The sequence below is a fragment of the Mauremys reevesii genome, linkage group 4 (genome assembly GCF_016161935.1).
Source record: "Mauremys reevesii isolate NIE-2019 linkage group 4, ASM1616193v1, whole genome shotgun sequence".
NCBI classification, from domain to species: Eukaryota; Metazoa; Chordata; order Testudines; family Geoemydidae; genus Mauremys; species Mauremys reevesii.
This window is the reverse complement of record NC_052626.1, coordinates 26,652,241-26,675,248: the sequence shown is the minus strand read 5'-3', so window position 1 is coordinate 26,675,248 and position 23,008 is coordinate 26,652,241. Positions and strand designations below refer to the sequence as shown.

The window sequence follows — 23,008 nt, the reverse complement described above, 5'->3', positions numbered from 1 at the left end:
ATCAAATCCCTTTGACTGGGTTAGGTTATCCACTGGCAGATAGTTTAGGAGGTTCAGAATCCTTTGCATGGGAATACTCTCTCATCTTTTGCTCTTTTGAATCACAACTCCTCCCCCTGCCCCCAGGTTTAGCTTGGAGTTATGCTCCCTCATCCTGTATCCCTTCTAGTCAGGTCTCTCTCCTACCCCTTGTTATGAGTACAGGAAGAGAATGATTGCCTCCTCCTACAGCTGGGAAGATTTTCCAAAACAGCATCTGTAAAGAAATACAAAAGCCAGAGACAACAGTAGGAGTGTCAATACCAGTGCCCCAACCTGCAGCAGCTATTGGGGTCCCTGACTCACAATCCCAACTCTCAATGCAAGTTCAGTGCCAGGCAAATTATTCACTTCTTTTCTGCAATTCAATGGTATTTGCAAGGAAAATTGTCTCAGACCGATTTCCCTATTCAATCTCAGGTTAGATGAATTGGGTCTTTTCTTGCATCCTAGAGTTGACTTAGAGGTAATATCACAGGAAGCAGGGCGGATGCTAAGAGCATTTCTTTAACATTTATTAGTGGTAAAGGCATTCAGGCTTAGGCCATTTAGTTTGTGGAAAGAGATTAGTTACCGTAAAGGGAATAAGTGTTTTTTTTGTCATGATAGAAAACTTGATTAAAATAATTCACTAAATAACTTGATTGAGGGTTAAAAGTCAATTTTTGTTTTTTTCTGTGGATTTTTTTTTTTAGATTGATATTTTGTTTGCAAGATTAGCACTGCAGACTATTCCTGAGGATTTGGACCTTCGAGATGATAGCCTACTTAAAAATTTAGACATTAGATGCATACGAAGTCTTAACGGTATGTATAAAACTGTGGATTTTTGAGTATCAGTTTCTCTGTCAAGTTAGTGTCTAATAGGGTGTGGGGGAGAGAGGCAGTACAATAGGTATGTAGCTGAGTTGCAAAGTTTAAGTGAACTCCTGGTGGCTCAACTTGCCTACATTTAAAGTAACTTGTGCAAGGCAATACTATGATATGGCATATTGAAAAATTGGCTGTTCTTTCTGTTAGATTCTTATGCCTCCTTGTCAAATCACATCTTAAACGTCGAAGCCTAGAAACTTCAAATTGGGTTGGTTGTGGAGGTCTCACCTAGAGCACTAGTCACTTATTCATGAAATATATATATAAGCAGTCTCTTCCATGGCAAATTAGGAATGTCAAAACACTACTGATTTGTGGCCTACCTAGTATCAGGATTACTTGCTAGGTGCTGTCAGACCCTCAATAAATTTGGCAAGTTTTTATAGTTCATCTAACTTCTGAGGTGTGAAATAAGCATTTTCATGACATATCCAAATGTAAGTGTAGATGAAAATTGCATTTTTATATAATGCAACTCTGTACCCGGGATCACATGTTTTGTCACAAACTAGGCATAAAATCTGAAGCAAGGGCTCTTTGGTTTCTGTGGCAAATAGGAACTTCTGACTGCTTCAAATAAATTTAAAAAAATAGGCATTTTATTAGGTTAAATATGGAATAAAAATGTAATCAGGACAGTATTCCTTGTTTTATTAAAGTCAGTTTTATTTGGCCTTCAAATTTTCAGCACCATTGTGCCTTCTGCTTGTGTGAAATGTCTTGTTAAGGGGCCTTGAACTCCTGGCTCCCACCAACTAGCTGTCTCCCTGAGTTTAACAGCAATAGTTGCCACCATACATTAACTAGAGGAGTTTAGCTAAAATTGATGAAGCAGTTAAAGTTAGTACTATAATGCATCCGTAAGCTTCAGAGTTGGTACTCCACTGAGTTAATGGTATACGCCTCTACCCCGATATAACGCGGGTTCACATATAATACGGTAAAGCTCTGACACACTGCTCTGAGCAGTGTGTTAAGAGTGTCGGGCCAGGCCAGGGCCGAGGGGTTTGATAAGGGCCAGAGGGTCTCAGGGGCGATCAGGGGCTTCACTCCCCCAGGGTCTGGGGGGAAGGAGCTGTGGGGAGGGCACTTTTGGGGATCCCTCAGTCCCAGAGTGCCCCTGGGGATTAGCGGGGGAGGGGGCTTGGTAGAAGGGATTCCCCCCCCCGCACTCACCAGCAGCGGTGGAAGTGGAGCAGCCCGTCCCCAGCCTGCTCCACTCTGCCGGCTCCCAGCCCCAGCACTCTGTTTCCCGCCGCAGGTGAGTACGTGGGGTGGGGGTGTCCTTTCTCCCTGCACTCACCGGCGGCAGGAAGCAGAGCGCCATGGCTGGGAGCTGGCAGAGTGGATTGGGCTGGGGGCCGCCTCGCTCCACTTCCCGCCGGGCAGGTGAGTGCAGAACCTTTCCCCAGCTGCTCCCCAGCAACATAGCTGGTGCTGGGGCAAGGAAAGCAGCGCGGGCTGGGGCCACATAGCTCCGCTTCCCACCACAGATGTTGGGGGTGGCATCCTTTCCCCAACCTCCCCGCACTCGCCCATGGCGGGAAGCAGAGCGCCACGGCTGGGAGCTGGTGGAGTGGAGTGGAGTGGACTGGGGCCGTGCTGCTCTGCTTCCCACCGCTGCCGGTGAGTGCCTGTCGGTGGTGGGGTAGATAGAGGTCAGAGCAGTCGGGGACAGGGGGGTTGGGTAGGGGTGAGGTCCTGGGGTGATTAGGGAGGGAGGCGGTCAGGGAACAAGGAAGAGTGGGGGGCAAAGCAAGTTCGATATAACATGGTCTCACCTATAACGTGAGATTTTTTTTGTCTCCCGAGGACCGCGTTATATCGGGGTAGAGGTGTTGTTTATATCTCTCAGAGCTGTTGTTTGAGGCTGTTCCTTTGCAAACTCACCACTGCAATGGTTCATGTTTGGAAGATTTCACAACCATGAGGGCTATAAGCTTAATTTTTCAACATGATTGTTTATATTCTGCAGTCCAATTTTATGTCAAATTCCATAGCAATGAAATTGCTTAAAAATCTGATCCTAGTTATAAGAAGTCAGTGTGTAACATCGCTGCTCTTCATATTTCTGTTGTGTTTGTATACTGCTGTTATGCAGGTACCTCCCTTTTTTGTATGTTTTAATTTTTATTAGGGCTGTCAAGCCATTAAAAAAATTAATCGTGCAATAAATCGCACTGTTAACAATAGAATACCATTTATTTAAATATTTTTATTTTTAACGTTTTCAAATATATTGGTTTAAATTACAACACAGAGTACAATGTGTACAGTGCTCGCTTTATATTTTTATTACAAATATTTGCACTGTAAAAATCAAAATAGTATTTTTTCAATTCACCTAATACAAGTAATGTAGTACAATCTTTGTCATGAAAGTTGAACTTACTTTTTATACATAATTCTATATTTGTAACTGCATTCAAAAATAAAATAATGTAAAACTTTAGAGCTTAAGTCCACTCAGTCCTATTTCTTGTTCAGCCAGTTGCTCAGACAAACAAGTTTGTTTGCATTTGCAGGAGATAATGCTGCCTGCTTCTTGTTCACAAATGTCACCATAAAACGAGAACAGGCGTTTACATGGAGTTCTGTAGCCGGCATTGCAAGGTATATACGTGCCAGATACGGTAAACATTTGTATGTCCCTTCATGCTTATCTGTCACGTAAATACCTTGCAATGCCAGCTACGGAACTCCCATGCGAACACCTGTTCTCACTTTATGGTGACATTTGTGAACAAGAAGCAGGCAGCATTATCTCCTGCAAATGCAAACAAACTTGTTTGTCTGAGCGATTGGCTGAAGAAGAAGTAGGAATGAGTAGACTGGTACTCTCTAAAGTTATATAATTTGTTTTTGAGTGCCGTTACATAACAAAAAGAAATCTACATTTGTAAGTTGCACTTTCACCATAGAGATTGCACTCAGTACTTGCATGAGGTGAATTGAATAACTTTTGTTGTTTTTACAGTACATATATTTGTAATAAAAAATAATATAAAGTGAGCACTGTACACTTTGTATTCTGGGTTGTAATTGAAATCAATATATTTGAAAATGTAAAAAAAAATCCAAAATATTTAATAAATTTCAGTTGGTATTCTATTGTTTAAAAGTGATTACAACTGTGATTAATTGCATGAATTAACTGTGATTAATTGACAGTCCTAATTTTTATATGAATTATCCTTTCTTCCCCAAAATGCTGCTGCTGTACACCATAATAAAAAGCATGTGGAAATGTATTAAAAGCAAACACCCTTTTCACATTCAAAACATAAGTGAGCCAAGTGTGAAACATAATTTCTTGTTGTGCTAATCTTTAGTAGATTTGAAGGTGGAGTGAGGGCAGATTCTTTATCGTTAACCATTGGAGGTAACAGATGCTTTTTGTTGGCCAGGTTGCAGGGTAACCGATGAAATTTTACATCTAGTACCAAACATCGACAACTTCAGGTTAACACTGAGAGCTATCAAACTGTGGGCAAAACGTAAGTTTAGTCTCAGAAAACAGGTTCTCAATAAATTCTTATCAGCGATGACTGATGATGATGACTAATTCTCTTCTGTCTTTTTTTTCCCCTGCATCAACAGGCCACAACATCTATTCCAATATACTAGGTTTCCTTGGTGGTGTTTCCTGGGCAATGTTAGTAGCAAGAACTTGCCAGCTTTATCCAAATGCAATAGCATCAACTCTTGTACATAAATTTTTCTTGGTATTTTCTAAATGGTATGTTTTAATTTTAGATTACACTAAAATAAAATTGTTTGTAGACACTGAATTTTAGTCTTGTTTCTATGGCATTTCTTCAGCTGGTATCAGGTTAAGTTGGTAGTTTACAAAGTATATTGCTGTCTCTGTTTTAGTGAGTTGTGTTATATGGTGAGGTAGAAAACATAGCCTTTTGTTAAAGGTTATATGACATACTACACCTCTACCCCGATATAACGCGGGTTTGCATACAACGCGGTAAAGCTCTGACACGCTGCCCTGAGGGCCGAGGGGTTGGATAAGGGCCAGAGGGTCTCGGGGGCAGTCAGGCTCCCCCCCAGAGTCTAGGAGATAGGAGCTGGGGGGGGGCAATTTTGGGGACCCCGCAGTCCCAGACTGGCCCGGGGGATTAGTGGGGGGCTGGGAGCAGCTCGCTCCGCTTCCCTCACCCCGTCCCCAGCCGTGTCGCTTGTGGGGAGGGGCTTGGGGAAAGGGACTCCCCGCACTCACCGGCAACAGCCGCATCCCTCCACTTCCCAGTGCCGGTGAGTGCAGAGGGCGTCTTTTCCCCAACTTCCCCACACTCACTGGCAGCGGAGGGGAGGGGGCAGGCGGGGGCAAGTTGGATAGGGCAGGGGGCAGGTCTCTTGGATCAAACAGGTCTCACCTTTTTCGTTTTGGGTTTTTTTATATCCAAGGACAGCAGTACTCTTTTAAGCTTTAAGAAAAAAACCAAAAACAAAAAAAAAAAAAAAAAAGGTTTTTTACTGGTTTTTTTTTAAATGGGTTTTAAAAAACTGGGGAACTCTCAGGACCTCTGTCTTTTTTGTTTGCATTGTCCTAAATCCCAAAAATCCAAAAATGATGAAAAAATTGTCTCAAGAATTACATATATGAAAGAAGTTGTATGCAAGGGGTTGTAAATTAAATTGCACAAAAAAAAAATTTTGTAAAGATGTACACAGAGAATAGTTGAACAAGAGGATTCAATCTGTAATTGTATCTGTAACTTTGAGCTATGTGGTCCCTCATGTGAGATGTTGAGGGAAACTTTCTAAAATCCTTGTACCAAATGATAACTAGATACTAAGTTCAGCATGTCTGCTTTAACTTGCTAACATGAAGACCATTATTACAGTTCACTTTTTCTGAAAGTCCAGTGGCTTCATAGGGTCTGATGGCCCTGTATTTGTAGGGGTTTGATTTGTAAGTAGCAAGTTGTTGACCTCATGTCACACGATGCTGATTCAGCATATTGATTGAAACTCCCTGTTTATGGGGTACTGTACACTCAAAGCATATGCATTGCCAGTTTTATGTGAGGACTTTAAAAACTGTTAATCATGTGCATTGCCCAAGAGCATAATGCACAAGTATTGAGAAACCCCATTGCGGGTAACTGTCATTTTTATAATACTAATTTTAAAAAAACCTAATTGGTGGCTATTGGACTATTAAATGTACTTCTTAATTAGCGGTGCTGTATAGGGTTAAGGGCATTTTGAAGAGAAGAAGTGTTGCATTTCGTTTAGAAAGCGTTTCATTCGGCATGCTTTTTCTTTAATAATCTGGATGGAAAAACCTTTTAAAATTGAGTGCATGTAGTTCATAATAAGTAATCATACAGCAATGTACTGTAGTCACAACTTATAGTTTCTTCTCTAGATTGTCGATGAACAGAACTAGCACGAATACAGAATTAGTAGTACATCTTTTCAGAGGTGATTCTTTCAGTAATTCAGCCAGAGGTTATGCATCTATTACAAGAGTGGTCAAGGTTCTGTGGCCTGCAGTGTGCAGGAGGTCATACTAAATGATCAGGATGGTCCTTTCTGACCTTAAAGTCTGAGTATATTTGAAGAGCAATTTAAAGAAGTTTGCTTTACAGCTACTTGTTTGTTTCATTCCCTTAATTAAGAGGCACAGAAAGCGCTTTGTGCTGATGTGTTGGAGCAAATTGTTATAAATCCACATAAAGTCTTTAGCTCAGCAACTGAAAACCGACAGTAGACTGACTTGACTTCAAGGGGGAAAAAAAAAATCATCTGATGCTGTGCCAGGAGGGCAAAATGAAGAAGAATCACATTCAAACGTATTGTATGTTTTACAAAATAAGTCGTCATATCCATTAGTCTTATTCAGTGCTACAATCTTTTTAAACAGGGAATGGCCAAATCCAGTGCTATTGAAACAGCCAGAAGAATGCAATCTTAATTTGCCTGTATGGGACCCAAGGGTTAGTGTATTATTTTTTCCCCCTATAAATTACATTGTACAGTAGAGTAAAATCAACTGCTTAAAGAAACCCAGGGAAACTTTATTTTTAGATTATAAATGAACTTAATGTGTGGATATTACATTTTCTTTTTGGTAACTTCATCTATAATTCTTCTATATTGCGCAGAACATAATGAGTTTACATTCTGTAAACTACATTTAAACTCCAGATTTCTCACTCACTATACTTCTTGTCCAACTTCAGCAGTAAGTGATCTAAATAAATGCTTGCTAAATGCTCCCTGTACAATTTTTATATAAATAGATGCATACACTAACGCAATTTGTTAGAACATTGATCACACTTCTTCACGACATTTCACTTTCTGGGTGATTAACTTATTTTCAAAATTGTATTTTAACTGCTGTGGTGTATTTGTTGTAAATTTTGCAATAATATGTCCTTTGTGGTTTGGACCAGAGGGGAATATAAATATTAAAAAACAAAATAAAACTAACTTTTGCCTTTCTTTCAGTTACCATAATTTTGACCTCTCTACTTCGTAGCATCTCCATCATTTATATTTTTCACTTTTAAAAGATGAAAAACATGCAAGGACTCAAAATAACATCCTATGTTAAACATAAAACTATTATTATTTAAGGTGTAAATAGGTGGTATTGTCAAACGGGAAATGTACTATTTCACCAATCGTGAAATGTTCTTAGGGTGGGTGGACCAGTGTGAGCACAATAGACTTGAAGACTGTACTGCATGACCTATGTTTTTAAAATATATTTTCCGCTTTGACAAAAGTCTACATTTAAATAGCGTCTGGGTTGTGATATAAAGTAAGGTTAAAACAATGTTCTTAAGTCACCCTATTGTTCCTGTTGTAGGGGTTTGAGGTCAGTGTGTGATGTTACGAACCATATGCCCTGTAGTAGCTAAACAAAACAGGGTAAGTTAAGGACAGGGTTTCAACCTTAACTTTAAATTTACAACCTGACAAAACACAAGATCACTAGATTAACGTTATTTAAATGTAGTTTTGTCTTTGCTGTTTCCTTCTTTTATTTCCCCATTTGCTGGTTTTTAATAAAGGATATATTAACACAAGTGCTGCTTCTCTCAAGATGCACAGAGCCTTTCCTCTTAGACTGGCTCTTTATTTTCAATAGTGTTATAGGAATAAATCATACATCATATTTCAAAGGGTTTCAAGACAGCTGTTTCTCTGAAGGTGTCCAAGGTGCTCAAGTGGTAACGAGGTACTCGTGTTTCAGTATGATCACAGCTTCCATTGCAGATGTAATAATAAATTCACCACTGATCTATTTCAGTTGGTGTTTTTTATCTTTAAAAACTACCCAGTATTGACAGTGAGGCATGCTGATAGTTTATGATCTTCCCTGTTCCATTTGAGTTTGGAATAACTTCCACAATATAGTTTACCTGTAGGAATATGCAGACAAGATGTTATCCTTGAGTATTCTCAACTTCTGTTCACAGTTGTTCAGTCTAATTTGTATACTAAGATCTCATTTGTTACGTTGGAATTTAAGATTCATTTTAGCAAAGAGAGAATTCCAAATTTTTTTATTTTGTGTGTGCTTGAAGAAAACTGATTGGCTGTTGTTATATATAGGTAAATCCCAGTGATAGGTACCATCTTATGCCTATAATTACACCAGCATACCCACAGCAGAACTCTACCTACAATGTGTCCGTTTCTACACGGATGGTCATGGTTGAGGAGTTTAAACAAGGTAAGTATTATCTTATGCTCTTATATATTCCAAAAGACTTTAAAATAATTCCATCATAGGCACAACATTGTTTTAGAATAATTAGTTAACAACAGGCATCCTTCCTAAAGCAACTGATTCAGTCAGTCATCTTTGCTTCATATTTTGTCTGTAACTTTGAAATTTAATAGAATATTTATAAAAATTCCTATTTCTTCCTTCCAGAAATTGATCATTATTAATTGGAAAGTAGCATTCTCTGTAAGTGGGAATCATAGCCTGACAATTGATTCTTTCTAGGCTGTTTCAGTGGTCTTACATTCTGCATTACCATGTGGAAGACTGCAGTGCAATTCTGTCATCTTTGCTGGCAGGTGCTAGTGGTGCTAAAGAGGCAGTATGCATAGCTCTTTAAGAAAATTGGGAAAATAGTACCTTGCCTTAATTGAGTTAAACCTTCTGACAGACAAAGGACATTTACTGAGACAGTCTTGGCCAGACGATGCCTTGATGCACGTGGGGAAATACTGATAATTCTCATCAGGGTGTTGTGCTCACTCTCCCATTTCTAACAGTCATCTGTCGCAACACGTAACCCTCCTCCCGAAGAGGATTTAAGCCCTATAAGGAAAACGTTTTCCTCCTTCCTGGGTTTAGCACATTTCCTCTACGGCATGTTCAGCCTTATTCCAAGAAAGTGAACAAGAACCAGGAGAGAATAAAATTCTCTGGTGGTGTAGTAGAGCTTTGCAATACAATAGTCTGGTCCAATTAATCTTGTAAGAAAAATTTTAACAACACACACTGAGTAGCTGATTACCATACATACAAAATATCACTGGGAGCAAAGTTTGTTGGAAGAGAAGACCATTGGATTAAAAAAGAGCAAATTAGCAGTTAGCTTGAAATAACCGTTTAGTTTATGGACTGTTTTTGTGGATACTTGGTGTGGATCAACTGTGTGAAAAAGATTTAAATGTGTTTTTATAATTCAGGTCTTGCTATCACAGATGAAATTTTGCTGAGTAAGGCAGAGTGGTCCAAACTTTTTGAAGCTCCAAACTTCTTTCAAAAGTACAAGTATGTATTTTATGGCATGGCAGACGTTTAAGTTTTTTATCATTTACAAAACAAAATTAATGGTATTTTATAGACAGGCACTTGCATCAGTAGCATTAAGTATGGTTGAACACTTCCATTAGAAACCTTTAAAGTGTTATCTTTTTAAAACAAAAGAAAAAAACTGGAAGTTCTCCATTTTGTTGGAGGGTATTTCTCCTGGTTAATTTCGAGATCAGTTTTGCCTTTCTTTCTTATCAACAATTAAAGTAATTTAAATAACATGATTATACTGCTTTTTTCTTTTCCATAGTATAATTGATCACCACCCTGATAGACCATGATCAGATACGCAGAATGTTACTGGAGAGCTATAGAATTACTATGTTAAAACTAGGATACTTGAGTTAGAAGTTGGTTTGACCAATTGCTGAAATGTTCTAAGTGGTGGTAATGAGCTACTATTGTCGATAGATTCCCAAAATCAAGTAAAGTAAAATGAAGTCTGCCTCTCCACAAACAAAATATTTTTTTGAGGAAATTAGCCCTGGAAAGTAGATATTTAAGACTGTTACACTAGAAAGATGCATTTCTTTTACTATAATCGTAAACAACATAAATTTTAATAATACAATATATCCTTTAATATATCTGGCAGCTCAATGGACTGTAAAGTTTTTACTAGTTTTTCCTCAATAAGAAATAAAGCTGATCAAGGCTTCAGAATATATTAATCCTTATTGCAGCTAGTTTATTTCTAACTGCCGTGTAATGTCTTTACATTAGGGAAAAGACTTGCAGAATTTTTACCCTTAAACATTTATTTTTAAGAGAAATCTAGGAAATGAATTCTTGAGGCTTAACAGACATTTTAAGGGTTCCTACTGGTATGTTGTGGTTGTAGGGGAGAAGCTTGTTTAAATGTATACTGGATTTGCTGAAAAATGTAATTTATAATAAATACAGATTATTAAACTATATGGACTACATTTTATTTGCCCTCAATTTTGTTGGAGACCCACTTTTGGAGTTAAGATTAAATATTTTCTGCAATTCTGTTCCTGTTTTGGGTGGTTATGTATTAATCAAACAAGATTGAAATATACAGTTTTCCCCCATTAAAAAAAGACTGATGACCATCATAATGTGTCTGTGTTTTGTTTCTGTATCTTTTGCATGATAAAAGTTTTAAAACACCTGAACAGCTTTTATGTTGTATCTTGGAGAATCAGTTTGAAACCTTTTAATGGATTTCATTAAGGTGATTTCATTTTTTTATAACGTGAATTTTTGATTGCACTCTGTTAGCACTACCCTCTAAAAAGGCTGAAAGTACACCCCTTTGCAGTTTGCCAAATGCTCTCTCCTGGTTTTGAAAGTAACAGACGCTAACAGGACTGAGTTCACTTGAAATAAGACCCATTTAATATAGTTTTATATCCTGGCATGTGCACCAGCATCAGTAATTACAGCAGCACAGAAATGGACGTAGTCACTGCAATCAGTGAATGCACGAGCTTTGTAGGTTCTACTTAAAAAGACTGACTTTCCAATTTCTTGACTATGGAGTGGTACACGAAAGCCTATTAATATTCAGAATTGGGAGGACTTTGAAAGTAATAATTACAATGTATAGAAGAGATTTATTGGTCTTCTAAAACTTTGATTAATCAGTTTTAATAACTCTAAATACAAATGCATTATCAGTAATAATAATAAGAAACTTGGGCTACTTTGGCCAAACCTTTTGATCTGAAAACTAGATTTTTTTTTTCCAACCTTGTTTTTATCCTTGTACGGTTCAAACCTCTTATTGCTGAAACTTAAACGTTTGGTGCTGTACAAGACACAAGATGACATGGTTCCTGCCTTGAAGTTCACCTTTTAAAATAATTTAGCAAACCTGTTTGACTCTTACCCATAAATGCATAGATTTAAATACGTGCATCACTATTAATGAGAATTGCCTTGGTAAACAATACATCAGCAGCGGAATAGACAGTTAATTTCTCCCAAATGAATTTTTAATTTAAGTGAATTCCAAATAGTCTTAGAGAACTTTGGGGGTTACTGTATCCTGAATTGCAGGGGATTCGAAATAGAAAAGATTGTCTGATTTGTCTGAATAGTTGACAAAACTCGCTTCAAATTTGAGAGGCCAGAGCTCAGGCTGTTTGCACTTGTTACTGTTTCCATTTTCTAGATGGGAGAACTGTGTTAAGGAGACAACAGAAAACATCACATCTGGACTGTGTGCCTGTACAAAAATTAACAAAGTTACCAGCATGGTGTAACATCTGACTGTAGTTACATGACAAAGGGAAATGGTTTGGACTCTTTCCATATTAGAGTTTAAAAATAAAAAGTGTATGGTAATAAAATACTCTCCATATACAATGACTTTAAACACATTGTACAAACTTCAGTAAACATTATCAGTTGTAATAAATATAGAAAACTTTAAAGAGGTACTTTACTTATTAATGTATCTTGTGCACATAATAAGACTTACATTTATTGACTAAATATAACTAAACCTAGATTTGGAGAAACCTTATTTAAAGTGGTCAAGTCCGGATGGGTACCCTCAATTGTTCATTACAATATTTTTTCCAAAATATTCTGAATAAAAGAGGCACAATAGGATGTATGGCTTTTGGCTCTTTATGTGATTATGGATATTAAAAATGGGGTGCAGTTCACTAAATTTTCATTCAGTAGTCTTGATTTTAAAAAAATTGTTCAGGAAGAGGCATAATGCAGGAAAACGCAAATGTTTCTGAAAGGAATATACTGTACTTCCCAATAGTGGTCACACTGTTAAAAAATTATTGTAATAGCTGGATTAGTATTTTCTTCTGACCTCATGGTAAAGCAACAAAGATATTGTAAAGTTAAAAGAATTATGTAAGAATATCAATTATAATAAGATGTTATTTGCTATTAGTCATAGGACCCATGACAGCTTTTAAGGTCCAATGTTTTGTGAAGCACCAGTGGCTAGAAACTAATACTCTCTCACTGGAAAGCTGGAAATACTGGATATCCTGTGATGAAATTATTTCTCACCCTGCTATGCAACACAAAATCCTACCTTAATCACATCATCTGGTTATCTTGATTTTTCCCTTCTCCTCAATTCCAACCTGCGTTCACTGACTCTGTCTAAACAAAGATTGTTAATAGACTTGAGTTTATTTAAAATTTGGATTTCAGTAACTATGGTTTAATTGTTTGAGATTTATAATCAGAATATGAAGCATCCTTCACTAACCAGGCAAGGATTTTAGATTTATCAAGCCACTTTCATAGAGTTGTTCTTAAAGGCCTTTAAAGCTCCTTTAAAGAGCAGCTTTCAACAAACCACTAGAAAATGAGTGTTTTTAAATACCTGGAAATATGTCCACTTCACTATAAAAATCTTTTACGAGTAAGGTTCATTTCCCATTGTGAGAGATCCTGTTGGTGTGTCAAGTAGAACAATTTAAAAAATATAGTATTCATTAAGGGGAGTTGGTATTAAAATTACATAACAGTATAAAGTCAGATAATATAGTAGTAATATTTAAAAGAACCTCATTTTCTGCTTCAGGTGCATGATTTTTTGTGCAGTAACTGCTGAATTCATGGAATAGCACTCTGGAAAGAATCAGTTACTGTCTGTAACTGACACTGCACATTTCTAAGTAGTGTTTTAGTTCTGTGGAATTTAAATGGCTTAGTGTTTACTCACAAGTACATTCATAAAAACGGATAAAATTGCTTATTAAGACAGAACATTTCTTAGCATCAAGTGCTTCATGATAATACTAACATAACCAAATGAATCTTAAAGTAAAATTTCATTTTAGCCACTTTAAAAAGAGAATAAATTTCTTCCTCCATTCCCCCCTTTCATTTCTTAAAGTACAAGCCTTTGAATTGTATTAGTCCAGAATACTTTTAGCCCATTTTCCCCCTTAGACCAATCAATATGCATGCACATACCTTACATTGATCTGTTGGTTTTGAGTTACTTTTATAGTGACTTGTAGACTGACCTCGCAATTTTCTGGACAGTCTTATTTATCCACTGACTTAAAAAAATAAAATAAAAAAAAATCAGTATGTTTAACCTTGAAATATACTATGATATAGCCCCTAATCTTCCTGTCTTTAAAAAATTAGGCCCCAATCCGGAAAAGATTTAAGTATGCATTAATTTTACACAGTGTGAGTAAATTTATACACTGAATAGGTTTGCATGTCTAAATCTTTGCAGGTTCAGGTCTTAGGCATGTAGGATGGAGCTTCTGAGATCATTTTACAAGATCTTTAAATTATTATTCCATTAATCTTTTAAAAAAAAAAAACAACCAAAATTTAATTCAATCCTTGTCTTTAAATGAAGTTCCCTTGACCATCCACCTCCCTTGAGCTTAACTCTTCTAGTTCTTCCTTCATTAAAAATATTTTGGAGTTTTATGCAGTTAGAGATTTTTGACTCAATATATTGAAAACCTGTAAAGATTATTCTAGAGTAAATCCTGAAATCTCAGATTAATGGGGAGAGGAAAGACTCTTTAGGAAGCTTCAGGAAAAATTGTTTGGAAAAACTCTTAAAGTTGACATTACTTACTACATTTCATGGCTATATTTACCTTTTTGATAAAATACTCAAACCAGTGTATCAAATCAGTCATCTAGCTATGTCTTGAGAAATAAGGTAATTGTGACTAAAACATCAGACTTCCCTATGGCTGCACTCTGAATATTTGTTTTTTATTTTTATTTCTTTCGCTTGCACAAAGTGAGTAGCCTTCTGCAATTCACAATTTAAGTCATAGTCTCACTTAGTTGAGATTCTGGCTTAAGTGCTACTGTATTTCCATGCATTTATTACCCTTTTGTTGATATTAATGCAGCTGTGGACATCAATGTGAGTTGAAATTTTTTTGGAAAAAAATCTAATACCGGACTCCTCTGCAGCCTCTTGTAGATTGTTTAAGCTCTTTATTATAAGGTGCATATTATTTTTAATTGTTTGTTTTAGTCTTCTGTCTGGGTTTGTAGCTTAAACTAATAAGGATGTTAATAACTGTGAATGTCCAGTGTCAGACATACATAGAATAGCCTGTTGTCTTTATCTCCAAAGGCATTACATTGTACTTCTAGCAAGTGCACCAACAGAAAAACAGCGACTAGAATGGTGAGTATCATGCATGCTGTTTTTTTTTTTAATTCCCCAAATTTCAAAATAATTTTATCCAACCAACCTGGGATGTAAATGAACAAGTAATACATATTTTACAAAAAAAAAAGTGAAGATTCTGTGTTCCAGAATTAAATAGATGCAGACAGTTAATTTTATTGCTCATCTTTCATTAATCCAGAGATTCATTAAGGAAACAGAATGAAGGAGAATATTATTGGCTGCAGTACTCTATTTAAAAGAACCTGCAAAGGTTTAAAAAGATATTACCTTGAGTTTTATGATGTATGGAGAAGGCCTGAATAGCTAGATATCATTCCCTTTCCCCTGGTTTTTATTTGGGGCTCTCAGATATTGGAGTTCTCTCACCTTAGTTGAAGCGGCAGAGGTGTTGAATCTTCAACAAATATATCTTTTTCTCACATGTTTAGGCATTAGAGTAAAATAGCTGTTTAAAAACAAACAAACAAACCTTCATTTGAATATAAATTAATTCCTCTCTCAATTTGCTGCCTTCGGCCTTTCGTGGCTAGGGTAATATTTGATTTCTGAAGACTTACCAATGCATAGTATTTTAATTACTACACCCAGCAAAATCTTTCATTGTTAGTGTCATTTTGGGCACAGGCAGTTTGGACAAGGTCATCATAACTTCAAGATAAGATGATGTGGAATTCCACTGAAAAAAGCTGCGTGGCTTTGTTGGAAAGTAATATTAGAATATTGGTCTGAGTGAGCTTGTCTGGCCGGGTAGTTAGTTAGTTGATATTTCCAGATATTGGTATAACCAGAACAATTTGTTTTTTTTCCTTCCAGAAGTGTGTAGTTGTATTTCAGGTATTTTTAAATTGCCACTTATTAGTAAGTTTTTTATTCATTCAGGGTGGGCTTGGTGGAGTCAAAAATCCGTATTCTAGTTGGAAGCTTGGAAAAGAATGAGTTCATTACACTGGCTCACGTGAATCCTCAGTCATTCCCAGCACCCAAGGAGAATCCTGACAAGTAAGCCAAATCCTCGCTCCTTAATGCAATAATTGAAGGACATTTTATGCAGATAACTGTAAATTTACAATTTACGTTATTCAAATCTTTTACTGAAATGGATGAACATTTAATTGAAAGTAAAGTTGACTAATGACTTGAGTTGTCAGCAATTATTCCCTTTAAGTGAAAATCACTTGGCTTGCATACAGATACTTTTGTAGCAGTAGGAATACCTTAATGGAGTGATACAACTTGCTAATTAGCACAGTATGTACTGTGCAAAGTTGCCATAATACTAACCTGGGTATTCCCCTCTTGTGCTGCAATTGTCTGGGTGACTATTACCAAAGTCTGTTATGCTTTTATTAGTAGCAAGGAGAGTCAAGCAAGAATCGCAGACTCAGTCTCTTATTGATTTCATTATCAGTCTAAAACAGTTTAGTTAGATTTGGAGTTTTGAAATACATCTATAGCTAATAGTTTTTGTGCTTTAACTTGCCAGTGATTAATGTTTTAGGAAACACTAATGTCTGGTACCTGAAGGAAGAAAGCAAGTGCATGTTTCAAAACTGACATTAGGATGTTTGGCGAGTTCTGGTTCTATTATTTTGCTTTCCAGACTGTTAGGACTGTATTTTGGGGGTTGTTTTGTGTTTGTTTTTTGGCCAGAAAACTGCACTTGACTTGGTGTTTTCTATGTATCAGTTGCCATAGCCAGATTAGTGAGAGGTTATTTATCAAGTCTGAGGTTGGGAAATAATTTTTTGTGAACAGTTCTAACGTGTATTTTTGCAGGTGTAACATTTTGACTTCTGAGTTGTCTGTAGCGTGTAAAGCATTTTCATATTGAATTTAGCTTTAAAATCAATGCTCATTTCATTATGAAATATCTACAGAAAGTCCATGTGACCTTCTGCATAGGCTATTCAGCAAGGCAGTGCTGCTTCTTGGATTGGGCCCATTGGTGGCTGCTATAAGCATAATTTAGTTACATGCCCAAAAAGTGAATTTGGGCAAGAGTATTTATAGCTCTGTCTAAAATAAGAAATTACTAGATTTAAAAAAAAATTGTGATTAATCGCCCGATTAAACAATAATAGAATACCATTTCTTTAAATAGTTTGGGTGTTTTCTACATTTTCAAATATTTTATTTCAATTACGACATAGCATACAAAGTGTACAGTGCTCACTTTATTTTTTTATTACAAACATTTGCACTAGAAAAAACTTCAATTCACCTTATTTGAAGTACTGTAGTACAATCTCTTTACCACGAAAGTTGAATTTACAAATGTAAAATTATGTAAAAAAGAATAACTGCACTTAGCAATAAAACAATGTAAAACTTTAGAGCCTACAAGTCCACTCACAAATTCACTTGTTTACATTGGTGGAGATATATTACATTTTTGTTTAGATAATGCTTGGTCAACTGGAAACTACCTGTTTACACAAGTCCAGAAACAGGAATCAGAGAGGAATCATATGATCATATATCATGAGGGACTGCATCATGATCATCCATCTAGCTCTCTTGCCCTGCCTCCTGCTCCATTAGCCCTGCCCCATGCTTCTCCCCCCCCCATCCCTGCCCCATGCCCCCCCCCCAGCGGCCTGAGGAAAACACAACCCCCACCCCCAATCAAAAAAAAATCCGAGAAAAATTCCGAGCATAGCTGAACCAGGAGCAGCAGCTGGAAAAAGCATGCCAGCTCTGGAAAAGGTCAAAATTATATAATTACCACATACCATTGATCCATTAATACACCTATTATGTATTACCCTATTAACCTATTGTATCCTCCTCCATCATCATATCCATCTTAGTCTTAAAGTTTACTTATCAGTCATGGAGGTCCGTTTCTCACTTCTTTCGCCCCACTTGCCTGTCCAGTAAGCCTGATAGTTAGAAACCCTTCCTTTTAATTAATTTAAACTAATTAATTTCTTAATATTCCTCCTTTATTATGTCCCATATTAGTCCTCATTAGCTCCACATTAGCTCTGGAAATCCTTCCTCTCCTTCCTTTGATTTATGATATATTCCTCTTATCCTTCTTATCTTTCTTATCCCTTCAAACAACTTAAGAAAACAAAAAACTCTCCTCAGACCTCTTTCCTCCATTCTCCTTCTCATTCTAGTGGCCCTTCTACCCTTCCTTCTTTTCTTTTTTGGTTCTTTCTCATCCTTGACCAAAAAAAACTGCACCAAATAAACAAAAAATCAGTCTCACCAACGGAGGTATAAACGCCTTATACCTTACCTCCCTCCTAGAAATACCTACCCTAATGCATCCCAATACCGCATTTGCTTTCTTAACGGCCACATCACATTGCCTGCTCATGGTCATCCATCGATATCACCCAGGACTCCTAGGTCCCTCTCTCCCTCCTCCTCCAACAACTGCGCCCCTTCCGTATATAAAATAAATAAAAAATTAGTTAGTCATCCTAAATGCATAACCACACTTTCACTACATTGAATCCTGTTACTAATACTCCAGCAGCTTAGTCAGGTCAATCCTCCCTGGAGGGAGGATCCCGATCCTTTTTCCTGGCAATACCTCTCAACTTGGTGTCGGAAGTTGGAACAAGAGGAAACAGTGGGGCGAAGGACCTCCATGACTTTAAGACTAAGCTTGATAAGTTTATGGAGGAGATGGTACTCAGACAAATACCTTGTTTACAATAGGTTAGATAATGCTGCCACACTGGTAAATAGTACAATGGGTCAATGATATGTTATTCTTAACCTTTTTCCAGAGGGTATGGCATGACATTGTTGTAGCCAGCATCGCAAGATATTTGTGCCAGATGTGCTAAATATTTATATGCCCTTTCATGCTTCGACCACCATTCCAGAGGACATATGTCCATGCTGATGACAGGTTCTGCTCAATAATGATCCAAAGCGGTGGGGACCGACCCATGTTTATTTTCGTCGTCTGCGTCAGATGCAGAAAGTTGATTCTCGGTGGTTCAGGTTTTGTAGCTTCCGCATCAGAGTGTTGCTCTGTTAAGACTTCTGACAGCATGCTCCACACTTCATTCCTCTCAGATTTTGGAAGGCACTAAAGATTCTTAAATCTTGTGTCTAGTGCTGTGGCTATTTTTAGAAATCTCAGATTGGTACCTTCTTTGCGTTTTGTGAAATCTGTCGTGAAAGTGTTCTTAAATTGAACAGCATATGCTGGGTCATCATCAGAGACTGCTGTAAGGTGGAATATGGGTAAAACCACAGAGCAGGAGACATACAATATTATCTCTTCCCCGCTCCCCCTGAGTTCAGTCACAAACCTCCAAGGCTCAAGTAGTGTTTCTAGTTTTTGCAGTTTTTCAAAATCCTTATGAGTCAGCACTGATAGATTGTGCTTTTGAAGAGCTAATGTGGATGTGATAGCGGCTTTATTGCAAAGCCAGCGCTGAATCGTAGCCAATGTGGAGTTCCGTCTGGTTGAAATATCTTGTACAAGAGGCTCTTGTTTCTGTCCATTTGCATCTTGTTGTATTCCTAACTCTGTACTGTTATCTGGAATGTGTTTGAAATGGCCCACAAGTTTTCTGCATTTTACCAGGATTTTTCAAAACCACCATCACTGAGTGCTACTGTAATTGATCGCTGCAGACTGTGATCAGTGCATATCGTGTTCAAAAGGCAAGTGACTGGCAGCTGCTACCATTTTACATGCACTGTCAGTACTAATTGTTACCTTCTCCTGAATATTCCATTCTTTCGCAACATCCATGAAATGCTCTGCACATGCTTCAGCATAATGTTTCTCTTCAGTATGAGTTACTGTTACAGCAAACAACTGTAGTGTCCAGGCAGCATCAATAAGGTGTGCCATGACATCAAGGTAGTTGATTGCTCCAGGATGTCCAGTGATCACCAGTCAAAGCAACACCCTGTGCATTTTTCTGAAGCTCCAACTGTGTAGTCTTCTCGTTGTCATATAGGTCATTTATTTGTGATGCAATGGTTCCTCAGGAGGGCAAGGTGTATGACTGATTGGAAGATGCAATTTGAATAATATCTCTTAGCCCTCTGACGTTTACAATGTTGAGTGGTCTGCAGTCCATAGCTATCCACTTTGCAATAGTATTGGTTAAGGTGTTGTACTGTGTTTAATCCATGGGCTTGTAGCGATCCTGAAACTCAGTAATTGTACTCTGTTGTGGTTGGCTGGATTCATTTGCTGGTGGTGTGTTATCTGTAGCACAAGATCCAGAAGAAAAAGCATGCTTATAACGTAGATGGTACTGCAGACTTGAAGTGCTTCTGTGGTATTGGGATTCATCTGTAGGTATTTCATGGCTAAGTCTTTTTAGACAAAAAAGCATCTGGAAGTATTTTAAACATAAACTTCCCATTCAAAAGACCTGAACTGTTGCTGCTTTGCTCCATTAACTTTTTCTGATATTTAATCACTCCAGATCATGAAAACACAGTAGAACTGTATCGATGTCTGGAATAATTCAATAAATTCTTTTATATAATCAATATATTTATGTCCTGTTCAAAAGAGTCCTTGCCATGGATATGGAAAGATTTTTACCTCAGGATTAACATTCAGTAGGGGAGTGAATTGTGCCAGGAGGCTTTTTTTTTCTCTTGCTGCTGCTGGGTTAGCCTTTTGTATACTATTTTGTATGTGTCTTTAAAGGAGTCTTGGCTTTTTGAAGGGGTAAGATTTTTTTTGTTTTTTTTTAATCTCAAAGTCAGTGCTCTGGAGATGAGAGAGGTGAGAGTTATGCAGGAGAAAGGTGAATTCTTGATGCTGCTCCGGTTGGGTTGGGTTTCTGAGCTCACTAGGTTCACCTCCTGTCCGAAGAGAGTTTCATCTTAGAAATCTGCATTCAGTGTTGGAGGAGGATAGGGGAGGGGGGGAAGTAACCAAAGACTTGTGCAGGAGGAGGGCCTGGGAGGACGGGGTCACAACGGGGAAGAGCTCACAATAACTTGTGCAGGAGGAGGCTGAGGGAGTGTCTTGCGATAGCAGAAGCAGTGTAAGACCTTGCGGTGCCTCTTAGCACCTCCCTTACCCAGCCCCTTTCCGCCCTTACCGCGACCAGACATACTGTAAACAATCAGCTCACACCACCACTGCTGTGCTTCTTGCTGCTGCTTCTGGAAAGGTAGCTTCTGGTACTGGGCTTGCCTCCTTTTACTGAGCTAGGTGGGCTCCCTTCAGCTGAGTGAGCCCTTGTTTGCAAGGGAGGGTGGGTTTTACCTCAGGGACTCATCATACTACAGGGGAGGAGAGGCTGGTGCAAGGAGGCTGAGCTCACCAGGCCAATGTTCTCTATGAGGTACTCCCGGAGTGAGTGGCCGGCTAGGGGCTATGGGGCACGACTCGGGAGTTGGTCCCACAAGTGAGGAGCCAGCTGGGCACAGTAGGGCGCCGGGCTAGCTAGGGTGACAATATGTCCCGTTTTGGCCGGGACAGTTCTCTTTCTCAGCTCTGTCCTGGCCATCCATACTTTTTCACCTAAACTGTGCGTTTGCCCTGGCTTCAAGGCAGAGCAGAGCGTGACAGCTTCTGCACGAGGGCCATCTGAAGGCAGCACTGCCCGCCAGCAGGAAAGCGGAGAAATTTGCTGCTGGTGGGCAGTGCTGGCTTCAGAGCTGACCCCTGGGTGGCGCAGAGCTGGCCGAGGGAAGGAGCGGGGAGGGAATCCTCCTCAGCCAGAGGAGGTGCAGAGCTGGGGAGGCAGGGATTCAGCCCCAACTGCAGGCAGCACGGAGCTCAGCAGGCATGGGGGGTGAGGGTCAGCTCCTGAGCTCGGGTGGGGCTCAGCCCCAGCTGCAGGCGGCTCGGGTGGGGGGGTGTCGGTTCCGGAGTTCTGGGGGCATGAGGCTCGGGAGTGGAGGTCAGCCCCAGCTGTGGACAACACAGGGCTGTTGGGGGGGAAGACTCCACCATGGGCAGTGCGGAGCTCGGGGGCGGGGAGGCTCAGGCTCAATCCCAGCCCCAGACAGCTTCAGATGCCATGGGGCTCAGGAGGGGGGTGAGTTCCCAAACTTGGAGAGGCAGGATCATCCCCAGCTGCGGGTGGCATGGGGGCTGGGGGGAGAGACCCCGCTGTGGGCAGTGCAGAGCTCAGGGGGACTCCACCTCGGATGCGGGTGGCAAAGGGTTGGTGGAGGCATGGGGCAGGTGGCTGGGGCGAGCCCTGCAAGTGCGGGGGCGGCTCAGGTGAGCCCCTGGCCGTCCTGTTTTTATTTTTAAAAAATACTTCTCTGCTGGAGCTGGCATGAGAACCATGTCTGTCTTTCTGTAGCCTCTTCTCTTTCCACCCGCCCTCTGGTGGTGGCTTGCGTTACTGCGCCTGACCTGAGGTAGTTTCTTCAGAGCAGCTGATGCTGCCCCCCCCACCATTGCCTGCGATTAACGCACGTTTGAAAAGATGAACATGTTATTTATGCTGTGTGTTAATCTTACGTGTTAATGGCAGTTAACTGACAGCCCTAGAAATTACCTGTTTAAAGTAGTTACTAATAGATCCTCTTGAAACAGGGCTGAAAATGGTCTGACTAATGCTCTAAACGTGTCAAAATCATTTTCACTTACAAAAAGCATATTTGAAATTAGTTTTGCTCTGCCTGCACTAAGGCCATGTCCACACTACAAACGTATGTCGACTCAAGTTATGTCTGCATACAGCCTCCCAGTGAGTACGTCACTTGTGCACATGCATACTTGGCTCTTTGTGTTGGCAGTGCATGTACTCTCCAGGAATGTTTGTTTTGATGCAGAGTGTAGTGCATTATGGATAGGTATCCCATTGTGCAACCTGCCATCATCCAGTGCACTGTCCTTTGGGAAAATTTGGCAATGCATGGTAGGGCCAAAACAAATCACCCAAGGGGTGACTGGGAGCAAGGGGTCAACTTCCCAGTTTGTAGCTGTGTCCATCCTATAATGTTATCTGTATCCAATAGGTTTTTTTTTTACCTTTTTTCAAAATCTCACAAACCTGCATGGCCCTCCTCCTTGTCCACTATCTCTGACAGAAGCATAGAGCCTGCACAACTCTTCATTATCATCGTGAGCGTTGCAAGCACAGGGCGCACGATCCTGGAGTATTTGCAGAGCTTCAAGAAGAACTCAATCAGCGGGGATCATGACATTTCCTTGGAGACCGATTGCTATAGGGCATAGTGATAATCAA

At 39.1% G+C, this 23,008-nt stretch overlaps 1 protein-coding gene and 1 long non-coding RNA gene across 3 annotated transcripts in view; one reads left to right on the top strand and one right to left on the bottom strand.

Moving 5' to 3' along the window:
- PAPOLA (poly(A) polymerase alpha) overlaps positions 1-23,008 on the top strand; it is an 85,051-nt gene that overhangs the window by 32,085 nt on the left and 29,958 nt on the right. For both annotated transcript variants that reach the window (XM_039535221.1, XM_039535220.1), the window contains exons 7-14: positions 735-846; positions 4,320-4,409; positions 4,513-4,651; positions 6,797-6,869; positions 8,500-8,620; positions 9,595-9,679; positions 14,793-14,846; positions 15,732-15,851. In XM_039535221.1, the coding sequence (XP_039391155.1) occupies positions 735-846; positions 4,320-4,409; positions 4,513-4,651; positions 6,797-6,869; positions 8,500-8,620; positions 9,595-9,679; positions 14,793-14,846; positions 15,732-15,851 (794 nt within the window). The remainder of the gene's footprint in view (positions 1-734; positions 847-4,319; positions 4,410-4,512; positions 4,652-6,796; positions 6,870-8,499; positions 8,621-9,594; positions 9,680-14,792; positions 14,847-15,731; positions 15,852-23,008) is intronic.
- On the bottom strand, positions 12,750-13,268 carry LOC120403709. Its single transcript, XR_005597688.1, has 3 exons — positions 13,234-13,268; positions 13,050-13,117; positions 12,750-12,823 (listed from the first exon to the last, which is right to left on the bottom strand). It is a non-coding gene; the product is annotated as an uncharacterized LOC120403709 (long non-coding RNA).